Here is a 16,912-nt window from a genome sequence, read left to right as displayed (position 1 = left end):
TGTGATTCAATAGCCCAGTTAATCATTACATGACTTTTAAAACAATATCTCTATGTTTTGCTCAGTCTGGTAGTAAACCAGAACTATCAGAGGCAGAGGATCTCTTTTGGCTGCTGGTGACAACTGCATGCAAGTTGTTCTTCTACATCATAATAATTATATGTCTGCATAGGATTTTGTCATGCTTATTTCTAAATATTAACTTTTTCTTCTCTGGAACCAGTCAGACAAAAACCTATACAGTACTGGCGGTAGGTAGCCCAGCGGCGAAGGAGTTGGACTTGTGGCAGGAGTTGGACCTGTAGCCGAAAGATAGGTGGCTGGTTAGAATCCCGGGCCGGGCGCTGGAAGAAATTGTCAGAATTGATCTGATAACTGGAGGGCTGCTGGGTTCACATCCTCTAAATATTCCCCTACTGGCCCAGGCAAATTGTCAATCGAAGGAAAATAAAAATATATAAATGAGTGATGGCCGAACAGCATAGGCAAGATGTAATAGATGGTATGGAGTACAGTATATACATATGAGATGAGTATTGTAGGGTATGAAAACATATAACGCAGCATTGTTTAAGGTGGCTAGTGATACATTACATCAGGATGGCAAGACGCAGTAGATGGTATAGAGTACAGTATATACATATGAGATGAATAATGTAGGTTATGAAAACATTATATAAAGTGGAATTGTTTAAAGTGGCTAGTGATACATCTAATTACATCAAGATGGCAAGATGCAGTAGATGCTATGGCGTAGAGTATATACATATGAGATGAATAATGTAGGTTATGTAAACATTATCTAATATAAATAATATAAAGTGGCAAGTGATAAATTGATTACATAAATTTTCCCATTATTAAAGTGGCTTGAGTTGAGTCAGTATGTTGGCAGCAGCCACTCAATGTTAGTGATGGCTGTTTAACCTGTTTGGGCTAGGGGGCAGTATTGAGAATTTTGGAAAAAATATGTGCCCATTTTTAACTGCCTCCTACACCAACTCAGAAGCTAGAATATGCATATTATTGTTCAGGTTTGGATAGAAAACACCCTAAAGTTTCTAAAACTGTTTGAATGGTGGCTGTGAGTATAACAGAACTCCTATGGCAGGCAAAAACCTGACAAGGTTTCATGCAGGAAGTGGCCTGTTTGACAAGGAGTCGTGCGTCTTGCATCTGTTTATTGAAGAGTAAGGATCTTAGCTGTAACGTGACAATTCCCAGGGCTCCAATAGGCTCTCAGGACCCGGGAAAATCATGAAGGTTGACGAGGCAGCCTCAGGCTGAAACAGATTATCACCTTATCCAAGTGTCCCATTAGGTGACAATGGAATGAGGCGCGTGCGCGATTAGCCCCCGTGGAGTATTTTAATTCGGCTGTTTAGTTTATTGCAGATTCCCGGTCGGAATATTATCGCTTTTCTACGAGATAAATGGCATAAAAATTGGTTTTAAACAGCGGTTGACATGCTTCGAAGTACGGTAATGGAATATTTAGACATTTTTTGTCAAGCCATGTGCCATGCGCGGGACCGTGGATTACCATTCGTATAGTGTCTAGAACGCACGAACAAAACTACGCTATTTGGATATAACTATGGATTATTTGGGACCAAACCTACATTTGTTATTGAAGTAGAAGTCCTGGGCGTGCATTCTGACGAAGAACAGGAAAGGTAAGAACATTTTTCTTATAGGAAATGTTATTATGGTGAAGGCTAATCTTGCCGGGTGTCTAAATAGCTAGCCGTGATGGCTGGGCTATGTACTTAGAATATTGCAAAATGTGCTTCATCCGAAAAGCTATTTTAAAATCGGACATATCGAGTGCATAGAGGAGTAATGTATCTATAATTCTTAAAATAATTGTTATGCTTTTTGTGAACGTTTATCGTGAGTAATTTAGCAAACTGTTAGTAAATTCCCCGGAAGTTTGCGGGGGGTATGCTTTTTCTGAACGTCACATGCTAATGTAAAAAGCTGTTTTTTGATATAAATATGAACTTGATTTAACAGACATGCATGTATTGTATAACATAATGTCCTAGGTGTGTCATCTGATGAAGATCATAAAAGGTTAGTGCTGCATTTAGCTGTGGTTTGGGTTTTGGTGACATTATATGCTAGCTTGAAAAATGGGTGTCTGATTATTTCTGGCTGGGCACTCTCCTGACATCATCTAATGTTTTGCTTTCGTTGTAAAGCCTTTTTGAAATCGGACAGTGTGGTTAGATAAACGAGAGTCTTGTCTTTAAATAGCTGTAAAATAGTCATATGTTTGAGAAATTGAAGTAATAGTATTTCAAACGATTCAAAAATCGCGCCACTGGATTAGACTGGCTGTTACGTAGGTGGGACGAATTCGTCCCGCCTAGCCCATAGAGGTTAACAGTCCGATGGCCTTGAGATTGAGAGACTGAAAAACAGCTTCTGTTCCAGCTTTGATGCACCAGTACTGACCTCGCCTTCTGGATGTTAGCGGGGTGAACAGGCAGTGGCTCGGGTGGTTGCGGTCCTTGATCTTTTTGGCCTTCCTGTGACATCGGGTGGTGTAGGTGTCCTGGAGGGCAGGTAGTTTGCACCCGGTGATGCGTTGTGCAGACCTCACTACCCTCTGGAGGGCCTTCCGGTTATGGGCGGAGCAGCTGCCTTACCAGGTGGTGATACAGCCCGACAGGATGCTCTCGATTGTGCATCTGTAAAAGTTTGTGAGTGTTTTTGGTGACAAGCCGAATTTCTTCAGCCTCCTGAGGTTGAAGAGGCGCTGCTGCACCTTCTTCACCACGCTGTCTGTGTGGGTGGACCATTTCAGTTTGGGAAACCAGGTGGCTGTACCGACTCAGATAGCGTGTCTCGAGTGAGCCATGTTTCCGTGAAACAAAGAACGTTACAGTCTCGGATGTCTCTCTGGAATGCTACCCTTGCTCGGATTTCGTCTACCTTGTTGTCAAGAGACTGGACATTGGCGAGTAGGATGCTCGGGAGCGGTGTGCGATGTGCCCGTCTACGGAGCCTGACCAGAAGACCGCTCCGTCTGCCCCTTCTCCCCCGTTGTTTTGGCTCGCCGGCTGGGATCCGATCCATTGTCCTGGATGGTGGGCCAAACAGAGGATCCATTTCGGGAAAGTCGTATTTCTGGTCATAATGTTGGTGAGTTGACGTTGCTCTTATATCCAATAGTTCCTCCCGACTGTATGTAGTAAAACCTAAGATTACCTGGGGTAACAATGTAAGAAATAACACATAAAAAAGCAAAATACTGCATAGTTTCCTAGGAACGCGAAGCGACGCGGCCATCTTTGTCGGCGCCGGAGTGTTGTAACTAGGAATGAAAATGGCATGACCATACTTCAATATGGGGCGTTGGATGGAGACATTTGGCTGGGTCAGGTTGGGGGAATGGGATGGGAGGTTGGGGTTGGAGGCCCACTCATTTTGTTTTCTTTTCCCGTTTATACTGAATTTATTGTTACTTCAACTCTGTATGTATTTGTTAATGTTGTTTTTCTTTTGAGTGGCAGCCTACGGGTACATGTTTTATAAATGTATACATTTAAATGGTTAATGTACCTGTAACTCCCCAACAACAAAAAACAACAAATAATGTGTTTAAAAATCAGAAGAAAGAGCCTTACTAGTTCAGCACTTCTGAATACATCAAATGTTCATGAAGTCTTACCTCCAGAGAGAACTCTCAGTGAAAGCACCCAAGTTAAAGTCATACTGCTTTGTCAAGGTCAGGATCACCTAAAAATAAAAACAAAAAAGCATTTTATTTGTATGCAATTGCAAGTACATCTATATCTACAATCAAGTGCACTTACATCATGCATTTGCTGTGTCTAACAGCATGGAATATACACTATTATTGCTACATTACCATAAAATATAATCTTTGTATGACAGCACAATGATGAATGATCCTCAGGTTGTCTAGATCAGCCAGTCTGTTGGTTGCAATGATCTGAACAGCCATGCAAGTTGTCAAGTGTCTTATCAGTACCTCATGTGGAATGATACCTACATGACGGTGGACTCCGAAAATTGTTCAGTGAACAACAAAACTAAGTATGGCCAGTCTTCCTACCTTTCTTTCTCTCAATCTTTCACTCTCTCCTCTCTCTCTTGTCAAGACTGGCCCTGCAATGGATAACAGCCATTTTATGGGCTCCTGACGGATTCTGCTATTTTGTGTGTTTTTGCGCACTGATCTAAAGTTTTTTTTATACATAATGTTTCTGCCATCGTTTCCTATGACTGAATAGAGCTTCTGGACATCAGAATAGTGATCACTAACCTCAATTTGGATTAAGATTTCTACTTCAACAAGTCAGATGCGCAGGACATACTCCTCACCCGTACCAGGCCCTAATCCCCCAGACTCGGAAAAGAAAAAGGCGGTGTAAGAGAGTGCGGGCACCCTGACGAAACTACGTCGGGGTGGCCGAAAACATAAACCGCCTCTGCCTTCCGTTCTATTGGCGAACGTACAATCACTGGAGAACAAACTGGACAAGTGCCATTCGACACTATCTTATCAACAGGACCTGAAGAACTGTAATATCCTATGTTTCTTGGTGTCGTGGCTGAAAAAGGACAATATACATCTATCTGGTTTTACTATGCACCGGCAAGACTGAACGGCAGCGTCAGGTAAGCTCAAAGGGAGAGGTGTGTGTCTCTTTATTAACAACAGCTGGTACGCAATCTATAACATTAAGGAAGTCTCAAGGTTCAGCTCACCCGAACTAGAATACCTCATGATAAGCTGTAAACTAGGGATACCAAGATTTATTTTCCTGGGATAAATAACTGCGAGAAACCGATAAATTATTTATATGAACAGCATGTCGTTAAATGGAACTGTTCAATTATATGCAATGTCTAAATCTGGCTTCTCAAAGGGCCGCAGCCGACTCTGTTACAGTATACGGTGCCAAGAAAAAGTATGTGAACCCTTTGGAATTTCCTGGATTTCTGCATAAATTTGACATAAAATTTGATCTGATCTTCATCTAAGTCACAACAATAGACAAACACAGGGTGCATAAACTAATAACACACAAATTATTGTATTTTTCTTGTCTATATTGAATACATCATTTAAACATTCACAGAGTAGGTTGGAAAAAGTATATGAACCCCTAGGCTAATGACTTCTCCAAAAGCTAATTGGAGTCAGGAGTGAGCTAACCTGGAGTCGAATCAATGAGCCGAGATTGGAGATGTTGGTTAAAGCTGCCTTGCCTATTAAAAAACTCACACAATTTGAGTTTGCTATTCACAAGAAGCATTGCCTGATGTGAACCATGCCTCAAACAAAAGAGATCTCAGAAGACCAAGACATTTCCAAGAAACGGAAGATCTGGTACAACGCTGTGTACTACTCTCTTCACATAACAGCGCAAACTGCCTCTAAGCAGAATATAATAGAGTGGGAGGCCCTGGTGCACAACTGAGCAAGAGGACAAGTACATTAGAGTGTCTAGTTTGAGAAACAGACACCTCACAAGTCCTCAACTGGCAGCTTCATTAAATAGTTCCCGCAAAACACCAGTCTCAACGTCAACGGTTTTCACGATCGCTATCTTCGAACTCCCTGTCATAGATCAGCCAAGGCGCAGCGTGCCGGTAATTCCACATACCTTATTTGTGAAACCAAACAAAACAACAAAACAGGAGACCAATGAAAACGTGACGTTCTGGGGCTGCTCAAAGGCAGCTACACAAAAACAAGATCCCACAACTCAAGGAGGGAAAAGGGCTGCCTAAGTATGGTTCCCAATCAGAGACAACGATGGACATCTGCCTCTGATTGGAAACCACACTCAGCCAAAACAAAGAAATAGAAAAAGTAGATTAACCACCCCACATCAGACCCGGACCTAACCAAACTAGAGGAAAATAAACGTCTCTAAGGTCAGGGCGTGACAGTACCCCCCCCAAAAGGTGCAGACTCCCGGCCGCAAACCTGAACCTATAGGGGAGGGTCCGGGTGGGCACCGATTCTTGGCGGCGGCTCTGGTTCGGGGCATAGCCCCCACTCCGCCCGCTGATCCCCCCACTTCTGTGTCGCCGGAGGCTCCGGACCGGGGGACCTTCGCTGGAGGCTCCGCGCCATGGATCATCACTGGAGGCTTCTTGCCACGGATCATCACTGGAGGCTTCTTGCCACGGATCATCACTGGAGGCTCCGGGCCACGGATTATCACTGGAGGCTCCGGGCCACGGATTATCACTGGAGGCTTCGTGCCACGGATTATCACTGGAGGCTCTGGGCCACGGATTATCACTGGAGGCTCTGGGCCACGGATTATCACTGGAGGCTTCGTGCCATGGATCACCACTGGAGGCTTCGTGCCATGGATTATCACTGGAGGCTCCGGACCATGTATTATCACTGGAGGCTCCGGACCATGTATTATCACTGGAGGCTTCCTGCCATGGATCATCACTACAGGCTCTGGGCCATGGATCATCACTGGAGGCTTCGGACCATAGATCATCACTGGAGGCTTATTTCGTGGAGCTGGAACAGGTCTCACCGGACTGGGGAGACGCACTAGAGACCGGGTACGCAGAGCTGGCACAGGGTATACTGGGCCGTGGAGGCGCACTGGAGGTCTGGACCTTAGGGCTGGCACAACCCGTCCTGGCTGGATGTTTACTTTAGCCCGGCAAGGGCGGAGCGCTGGCACAGGACGAACTGGGCTGTGCAGGCGCACTGGCGACACAGTGCGCAGAACTGGCGCAGGATATACTGGGCCGTGGAGGCGCACTGGAGGTCTGGAGCGTATGGCTGGCACAACCCATCTTTGCTGGATGCTCAACCGAGCTCGACAACTGCAGGGCGCGGGCACAGATCGCACCGGCCTGTGAGTGCGCACTGGCGACACAGTGCGCACTGGCGACACAGTGCACGTCACCGCATAACACGGTGCTTGCTTCGTCACTCGCTCCCCACGGTAAGCACGGGGAGTTGGCTCAGGTCTCCACCCTGACTCTGCCAAACTCCCCGTGTGCCCCCAAAAACCTCTTGTGCTTCCGTCGATGTTGGTTATCCCCGGTCCAGCTCATCTTCCCAGTAAGCGCACGCTGCTTGGCTTTCTTGTGGTGGGATCTTCTGTCACAATCACGATCTTCGAACTCCCTGTCAAAGATCAGCCAAGGCGCAGCATGCCGGTAATTCCACATACCTTATTTGTGAAACCAAACAAAACAGGAGACCAACAAAAATGTGACGTTCTGGGGCTGCTCAAAGGCAGCTACACAAAAACAAGATCCCACAACTCAAGGAGGGAAAAGGGCTGCCTAAGTATGGTTCCCAATCAGAGACAACGATGGACAGCTGCCTCTGATTGGAAACCACACTCAGCCAAAACAAGGAAATAGAAAAAGTAGATTGCCCACCCCACATCACAACCTGACCTAACCAAACTAGAGGAAAATAAACGTCTCTAAGGTCAGGGCGTGACAACGGTGAAGAGGCAACTCCGGGACGCTGGACTTCTAGGCAGAGTTGCAAAGAAAAACCCATATCTCAGACTGGCCAATAAAAAGAAAAGATTAAGATGGGCAAAAGAACACAGACACTGGACAGAGGAACTCTGCCTAGAAGGCCAACATCCCGGAGTCGCCTCTTCACTGTTGATGTTGACACTGGTGTTTTGCGGGTACTATTTAATAAACCTGCCAAATATGTCCTTTTCTTTCAAAAACAAGGACATTTCTAAGTGACCCCAAACTTTTGAATGGTAGTGTACATGTAGGTAGAAGTAAAGTGACTATGCATGGATAGTAAACAGAGAGTAGCAGCAGCATAAAAATGGGGGTGGGGGAGGAAAAGGCAAATAGTCCGGGTAGCCATTCAATTAGCTGATCAGGAGTCTCATGGCTTGGGGGTAGAAGCTGTTAAAATAAAAAGCCTTTTGGACCTAGACTTGGCGCTCCGGTACAGCTTGCCATGTGGTAGCATAGAGAACAGTCTATGACTAGGGTGACTGGAGTCTTCGACAATTATTTGGGCCATCCTCTGACACCACCTGGAATAGAGGTCCTGGATAGCAGGAAGCTTGGCCCCAGTGATGTACTGGGCTGTACGCACTACCCTCGGTAGTGCCTTGCGGTCAGAGGCCGAGCAGTTGTCATACCGGTGATGCAACCAGTCAGGATGCTCTCGATGGTGTGGCTGTGTAACTTTGAGGATCTGAGGACCCATGTGAAATGTTTTCAGTCTCCTGAGGGCGAATAGTCATTGTCGTGCCCTCTTAACGACTGTCTTGGACAATGTGTGTTTGGGCCATGATAGTTTGTTGGTGATGTGCACAACAAGGAACTTGAAGCTCTCAACCTGCTCCACTACAGCAGCTTCAATGAGAATGGGGGCGTGCACGGTCCTCCTTTTCCTGTTCTCCACAATCAACTCCTTTGTCTTGATCACGTTGAGGGAGAAGTTGTTTTCCTGGCATCACAATGCCAGGTCTCTGACCTCCTCCATATTGGCTGTCTCATCGTTGTCGGTGATCAGGCCTACCACTGTTGTGTCGTCAGCAAACTTAATGATAGTGTTGGAGTCGTGCTTGGCCATGCAGTCATGGGTAAACAGGGAGTACAGGAGGGGACTGAGCACGTACCTCTGAGGGGCCCCGTGTTGAGGATCAGCATGGCATATGCACTAACGTTCAAAACTTTGGGGTCACTTACAAATGTCCTTGTTTTTGAAAGAAAATACATTTTTGTTGTCCTTTAAAATAACATCAATTGATCAGAAATACAGTGTGGCCATTGTTAATGTTGAAAATCACTATTGTAGCTGGAAACTGCATATTTTTTTATGGAATATCTACATAGGCATACAGAGGCCCATTATCAGCAACCATCACTCCTGAGTTCCAATAGCACGTTGTGTTAGCTAATCCAAGTTTATAATTTTAAAAGGGTAATTGATCATTAGAAAACCCTTTTGCAATTATGTTAGCGAAGCTGAAAACTGTCCTGATTAAAGAAGCAATAAACATGGCCTTCTTTAGACTAGTTGAGTATCTGGAGCATCAGCATTTGTGGGTTCGATTACAGGCTCAAAATGGCCAGAAACAAAGAACTTTGTTCTGAAACTCAGTCTATTTTTGTTCTGAGAAATGAAGACTATTCCATGTGAGAAATTGCCAAGAAACTGAAGATCTTGTACAACGCTGTGTACTACTCCCTTCACAGAACAGCTCCAACCAGAATAGACAGAGGAGTGGAATGCCCCGGTGCACAACTGAGCAAGAGGACAAGTACATTAGTGTGTCTAGTTTGAGAAACAGACGCCTCACAAGTCCTCAACTGGCAGCTTCATTAAATAATACTAGAAAAGCACCAGTCTCAATGGGTCGAGAGCTTCAAGATTCTCCATGTCACGTCACTAAGGATCTATGACGGTCCACACACATCAACACAGTCGTGAAGAGGGCACGACAATGCCTCTTCCCCCTCAGGAGGCTGAAAAGATTTGGCATGGGCCCTCAGATCCTCAAAAAGTTATACATCTGTAACATTAAGCGCATCTTGACTGACTGCATTACTGCTTGGTAAGGCAAATGCTTGGCACCCGACCGCAAGGTGATACAGAGGGTAAATGACTAGGGTCAAGCTCCCTGCCATCCAGGACCTCGATACCAGGTGGTGTCAGAGGAAGGCCCTAAAAACACTCCAGCCACCCAAGACATAGACTTTTCTCTCTGCCACCACATGGCAAGCGGTACTGATGCACCAAGTCTGGCTCCAACAGGTCCCTGAACAGCTTCTACCCCCAAGCCATAATGCTGCTAAGTAGTTATTTAAATAATTACCCAAATAGATACCTGGATTGACCCTTCTTGAACTAACTTTTGTACTCATCACATATGGCACTGGTACTGTTTATTATCTGTCACTTTATTCCTAGTTACATCTACAGTGGCTTGCGAAAGTATTCACCCTCTTGGCATTTTTCCTATTTTGTTGACTTACAACCTGGAATTAAAATGGATTTTTTGGGGGTTTGTACCATTTGATTTACATAACATGCCTACCACTTTGAAGATGCTAAATATTTTTTCTTAACACTAAAAAACACAACCCCCCCCCCCCCCGAAGTCAATACTTTGTAGAGCCACCCTTTTGCAGCAATTACAGCTGCAAGTTTCTTGGGGTATGTCTCCATAAGCTTGGCACATCTAGCCACTGGGATTTTTGCCCATTCTTCAAGACAAAACTGCTCTAGCTCCTTCAAGTTGAATGGGTTCCACTGGTGTACAGCAATCTTTAAGTCATACCACAGATTCTCAATTGGATTGAGGTCTGGGCTTTGACTAGACCATTGCAAAACATTTAAATGTTTCCCCTTAAACCACTCGAGTGTTGCTTTTGCAGTATGCTTAGGGTCATTGTCCTGCTGGAAGGTGAACCTCCATCCCAGTCTCAAATCTCTGGAAGACTGAAACTGGTTCCCATCAAGAATTTCCCTGAATTTAGCGCCATCCATCATTCCTTCAATTCTGAACCGTTGGTCATGAAAACATCCCCACACCATGATGCTGCCACCACCATGCTTCACTGTGGGGGTGGTGTTCTCGGGGTGATGAGAGGTGGTGGGTTTGCGCCAGAAATAGCGTTTTCCTTGATGGCCAAAAAGCTCAATTTTAGTCTCATCTGACCAGAGTACATTCTTCCATATGTTTGAGGAGTCTCCCACATGCCTTTTGGCAAACATCAAACGTGTTTGCTTATTTTTTTTCTTTAGGCAATGACTTTTTCTCTGGCCACTCTTCCGTAAAGCCCAGCTCTGTGGAGTGTACAGCTTAAAGTGTTTATTTCTCTCTGCATTGGTGGGAAGAGCCTGTAAATAAGCATTTAAGTGTCAGTCTGCTCCTATTGTTTACGACACAGGACAAATAACATTTGATTTTCCTTCTCTCTCCTTCAAAAACCAGATTATCAAAATTCATTGTGTAGTCTGCAATATAAAAATTTGACCAGTCAGTATTTAACCAATTATGTTGATGTAGGGGTGCTAGTTCTACATGCATTTCTTTGCTGTAGTACATTTCAGCCTCCTAGCAGATGCAACCAGTTTTTTGCTAAAATGTCCTGGTACTGGGTAAAGGTCATGATGATGTTGACCTTAACAAGGGCTCTAGGACCAATGGAAGCAAAATAGCTCCATAACATCAAATATCCATCCCCATATTTTACAGTAGATATGGGGTTCTTATCCATCCTTATTTTGATGCCAAACCCACCACTGGTGTGCTTGGCCAAAGAGCTCTATTTTCATGTCATCTGACCATAGCACAGGTTCCAATCCAAGTGCCAATGGAGTTTAGCAAAGTCCAGGCGTTTACAAATTGTTGAAGGACTTGAAAATATAGCTGTTTGGCCACTCACACCAGTGGTGAGTTTGGTTTCAAAAGAAGGATTGCTGGAAGTGGCAAGCCCACATCAAATACTACAAAGAAATGGTTAATTGACCACAAAGCCAACATTTTGTCTCCAGACTTGAACCCCATTGAAAACCTGTGGTTTGAATTGAAGAGGGCAGTCCATAAGCGCAGAAGAAGGATATCAATGATCTGGAAAGATTCTGTATGGAGGAGTGGTCTAAGATCCCTCCCAATGTGTTCTCCAATCTTATAAAACATTTTAGAAAAAGGCTCAGTGTCGTTGTCCTCGCAAGGGGAGGGTGCTGGAGTATTGAAAATAATTTCAACCACATTTTTAGATTTTTTATTCCTTTTTTTAACCGAATTCTCTTTCTCTGAGCAATTGTATTAGTATAAAATAATGTTAAAAAAAAATGTAGCATGCAAAATAGCTCACACATTTGTATTATTTATTTTGCTCATCTTTATCAAGGGTGCCAATAATTATGGACGTGACTGGTATGGGCAGGCATAAGCTACGGACAATGAACACAATTGCATTTTATCAATGGCAATTTTAATGCACAGCGCCATCTCATCAAGCTATCTTGATGAGATCCTGAGGCCTTTTGTCCTGCCATTCATCCGCCGCCATCACCTCCTGTTTCAGCAAGATAATGCACAGCCCAATGTCGCAAGGAGCTGTACACAATTCTTGGACGCTAAAAATGTCCCAGTTCTTCCATGCCCTGCATACTCACCAGACATTTCACCCATTGGGCATGTATGGGATGCTCCGGATCAACGTGTATGACAATGTGTTCCAGTTCTCGCCAATATCCAGCAACTTCATACAGTGATTGAAGATGAGTGGGACAACATTCCACAGGCCACAACCAACAGCATGATCAACTCTATGCAAAGGAGATGTGTTGCGCTGCATGAGGCAAATGGTGGACACACCAGACACTGACTGGTTTTGTGATCCAGGCCCCTACCTTTTTTTAAGATACAGTACACTATATATACACACTATATATACACAAAAGTATGTAGACACCCCTTAAAATGTGTGGATTCTGCAATTTCAGCCACACCCGTTGCTGACAGGTGTATGAAATCGAGCACACAGCCATGCAATCACCACAGAAACATTGGCAATAGAATGGCTTTACTGAAGAGCTCAGTGACTTTCAAAATGCCACCGTCATAGGATGCCACCTTTCCAACAAGTCAGTTTGTCAAATGTCTGCCCTGCTAGAGCTGTCCCGGTCAACTAAGTGCTGTTATTGTTAAGTGGAAACATCTTGGAGCAACAACGGCTCAGCCGTGAAGAGGTAGACCACACAAGCTCACAGAACTGGACCACTGAGGGCTGAAGCCCGTAGCACATAAAAATGGTCTATCCTCGGCTGCAACACTCACTACCGAGTTCCAAACTGCCTCTGGAAGCAACGTCAGCACAATAACTGTTCGTCGGGAACTTCATAAAATGGGTTCCCATGACCGAGCAGCCACACACAAGTCTATAACCACCATGTACAATGCCAAGCGTCGGAGTGGTGTAAAGCTCATCACCATTGGACTCTGGAACAGTGGAAATGCGTTTTCTGGAGTGATGAATCACGCTCCACCATCTGGCAGTCCGACGGATGAACCTGGATTTGGATGCCAGGAGAACGCTACCTGCCCGAAAGCGTAGTGCATACTGTAAAGTTTGGTGGAGGAGGAATAATGTTTTTTCATGGTTCGGGCTAGGTCCCTTAGTTCGAGTGATGTGCAATCTTAACATTACAACATACATTCTAGACCAGTAGTTCCCAAACTTTTTATAGTCCCATACCCCTTCAAACATTCAACCTCCAGCTGCGTACACCCTCTAGCACCAGGGTCAGCGCACTCTCAAATGTTGTTTTTTGCCATCATTGTAAGTCTGCCACACACATTATATGATACGTTTATTAAACATAGGAATGAGTGTGTGTTTGTCACAACCTGGCTCGTGGGAAATGACAAAGAGCTCTTATAGGACCAAGGCACAGATAATAATTAACATGCCATAGTTTCTATTGAACATACCATACAAATAAAGGCATTTTTTGATAACCAATTTACCCCTTTTACAAAAGAGCACCTTCTGTCTACCAAAATCTACTATTGTACCTTAGGAGGAAGGGAAGCGCAGCTCTTTTTTTTCCTACAAGTTAATCATAGCACTTGGGTAGTGTTTAGAGGACGCAGCGCCACAGTCAATTCTTTTTCTGTGTTTTGGGGACATTTTACAACTCACACTATGGATTTTACCCAAGAGGCTACAAGATTTTCCTATTCCCATGAAGAGGGTCAAAGGATTATTATCACTACCTCATTGCTAGATGAGAGCCACAGAGAATACTGGAATGGACTTAAACAAGGCTTACAGAGACTTGCAACACCTTATGGAGAAAGACACCAAACTTGACCTCAATTCTATCACCTTGTCTAACTATTGGAGGAAAGGCCTAATCCCCATAGGACTCCGTATTATGAAGTTTCCAGCTACTGGAGCACAAGGTAAAACTGAATTGAGAGATAGATGGGATGCTATTCTAAACAAGTGTTCTTTTGACCTAATGCTACTTCCAATATAATAATCTAAAAAGGACAGACAAGTAGTCGAAACAGAAATTGAAGAAGTAAAAATCACAGAACAGTGACAATTGTAACGAAGCACAATGTGATGAGATCTTGAAAGAGAAAGTAGACACGTTCACTCTGACATTGAAGCAAGACAAGCTAAGACAATTTAGAAGAGATGAAGTAGACTATAGAGATGGCAAGGTCTTTGCCTGGAGAAAACCAACCCGAAAGAATTCAGAATCACATCTGCAGAGGAGGAAGCCTTGATCTGTTTCTTTCAACTTTACAAGCAGTGACGATGAGGATCACCCCAGACACTCAGAGGCCAGCTCCTCCCAAGATTTTTTAGATCAGGAAGAGGAGTCACACAGGTACCTCAACAAGAGAGGGAGAGGACACGGAAGAGGCCAACATGGAGGGTGAGGAAGAAATCAAGACTATTCAACCACACGAGCAGGACCAGAATAAGGCTGTGAGCAACATTTCTGGGGAACCCCTTTCTGATGATTGTGTAAAGGTCTTGTCTAAAGGACTGTCTTTTGCCCCCACTTACTCAACTAATGAATTCAATACAAAGATTGACCTATTTCGTTTCTACATCTGAAGGCCTGGTACAAGCAAAACATCTCTCCAACTACAGACGCCAGTGTCTCAGGTCAGGCAGTTTCTGTTCCCTCAAAAACTGCCTTTTAAGCCCAAGTTCACCTTTTGTCCCATCGTCCAGAATGCCACACTAAATACATTTGCCAAGAAGGTGAATTTTGATGTGGAGAATATGTTTAACCTCTAGGGTAGGGGGCAGTATTTTCAAGGCGGGATAAAAAACATACCCGATTTAAACTGGTTACTACTCTTTTCCAGAAAGGAGAATATGCATATAATTAGTAGATTTGGATAGAAAAAACTCTAAAGTTTATAAAACTGTTTGAATGGTGTCTGTGAGTATAACAGAACTCATATGGCAGGCCAAAACCTGAGAAGATTCCATACAGGAAGTGCCCTCCCTGACCATTTCTTGTGCTTCTGTGGCATCTCTGTCGAAAATACAGCATCTCTGCTGTAACGTGACAATTTCTAAGGCTTCCATAGGCTCGCTGAAGGCGCCAGAAAGTGGAATGAGATCTCTGCCGTCTCTGGGCTAGGTACAGGAGCGCTGTTTGTGAGTGGTCAGGCTGGTGGCTCAGAGACAGGAGATGCGCGGCCCCGAGAAGTGGCCATGTTTTTCTTTCAGCCTTTGAACGAAAACAACGTCGCCCGGTTGGAATATTATCGCTATTTTACGAGAAAAATAGCATAAAAATTGATTTTAAACATGCTAGTTCTGAACATCACATGCTAATGTAAAAAGCTGTTTTTTGATATAAATATGAACTTGATTGAACAAAACATGCATGTATTGTATAACAATGTCCTAGGAGTGTCATCTGATGAAGATCAAAGGTTAGTGCTGAATTTAGCTGTGGTTTTGGTTTTTGTGACATATATGCTAGCTTGAAAAATGGCTGTGTGATTATTTCTGGCTGGGTACTCTCCTAACATAATCTAATGTTTTGCTTTCGCTGTAAAGCTTTTTTGAAATCGGACAATGTGGTTAGATTAACGAGAGTCTTGTCTTTAACCTGTTATGGCTAGGGGGCAGTATTTTCACAGCCGGATAAAAAACGTACCCGATTTAATCTGATTATTACTCCTGCCCAGAAACTAGAATATGCATATAATTATTAGCGTTGGATAGAAAACACTCCAAAGTTTCTAAAACTGTTTGAATGGTGTCTGTGAGTATAACAGAACTCATTTGGCAGGCCAAAACCTGAGAAGATTCCATGCAGGAATTGCCCTGTCTGACAATTTCTTGCCCTTCTTGATTATCTCTATCCATTACAGAGGATCTCTGCTGTTACGTGACACTTCCTACGGCTCCCATGGGCTCTCAGAAGGCGGCAAAAAGCTGAATCGTGGCTTTGCAGGCTCTGGTTGAAAAAAAGTAGCGCGTTTGGGTAGTGGCTGGTTACAGTACTGTGAGACTCAGGCGCGTGCCCGCGTCGAACCCATGCTTTATTTTCTTTCGTCTGTTTACCTAAACGCAGATTCCCGGTCGGAATATTATCGCTTTTTTACGAGAAAAATGGCATAAAAATTGATTTTAAACAGCGGTTGACATGCTTCGAAGTACGGTAATGGAATATTTAGAAATCTTTTGTCACGAATTGCGCCATGCTCGTGACCCTTATTTACACTTCGGATAGTGTCTGGAACGCACGAACAAAACGCCGCTATTTGGATATAACGATGGATTATTTTGGACCAAACCAACATTTGTTATTGAAGTAGCAGTCCTGGGAGTGCATTCTGACGAAGACAACAAAGGTAATCAAACTTTTGTAATAGTAAATCGGAGTTTGGTCAGGGCTAAACTTGGTGGGTGTCTAAATGGCTAGCCGTGATATCTACTGAGAATATTGCAAAATGTGCTTTCACCGAAAAGCTATTTTAAAATCGGACATATCGAGTGCATAGAGGAGTTCTGTAACTATAATTCCTAAAATAATTATGTTTTTTTGTGAACGTTTATCGTGAGTAATTTAGTAAATTCACCGGATGTTTGCGGGGGGTATGCTAGTTCTGAACGTCACATGCTAATGTAAAAAAGCTGGTTTTTGATATAAATATGAACTTGATTGAACAAAACATGCATGCATTGTATAACATTATGTCCTAGGGTTGTCATCTGATGAAGATCAAAGGTTAGTGCTGCATTTAGCTGTGGTTTTGTTTTTTGTGACATTATATGCTAGCTTGAAAAATGGGTGTCTGATTATTTCTGGCTGGGTACTCTGCTGACATAATCTAATGTTTTGCTTTCGCTGTAAAGCCTTTTTGAAATCGGACAGTGTGGTTAGATTAACGAG

The 16,912-nt window shown here is 43.8% G+C and overlaps 1 protein-coding gene across 1 annotated transcript in view; it reads right to left on the bottom strand.

Moving 5' to 3' along the window:
* The window catches only part of LOC106605659 (VPS10 domain-containing receptor SorCS3), a 78,612-nt gene that overhangs the window by 39,673 nt on the left and 22,027 nt on the right, over positions 1 to 16,912 (bottom strand). Inside the window, exon 2 of the mRNA XM_045720996.2 lies at positions 3,680 to 3,747. Coding sequence (XP_045576952.1) covers positions 3,680 to 3,747 — 68 coding nt within the window. The remainder of the gene's footprint in view (positions 1 to 3,679; positions 3,748 to 16,912) is intronic.

Source organism: Salmo salar, chromosome 01, assembly GCF_965601325.2.
Source record: "Salmo salar chromosome 01, fSalSal1, whole genome shotgun sequence".
Classification (NCBI taxonomy): domain Eukaryota; kingdom Metazoa; phylum Chordata; class Actinopteri; order Salmoniformes; family Salmonidae; genus Salmo; species Salmo salar.
The sequence above is the reverse complement of the archived record's forward strand: the minus strand, read 5'-3'. Positions and strand labels throughout refer to the sequence as shown.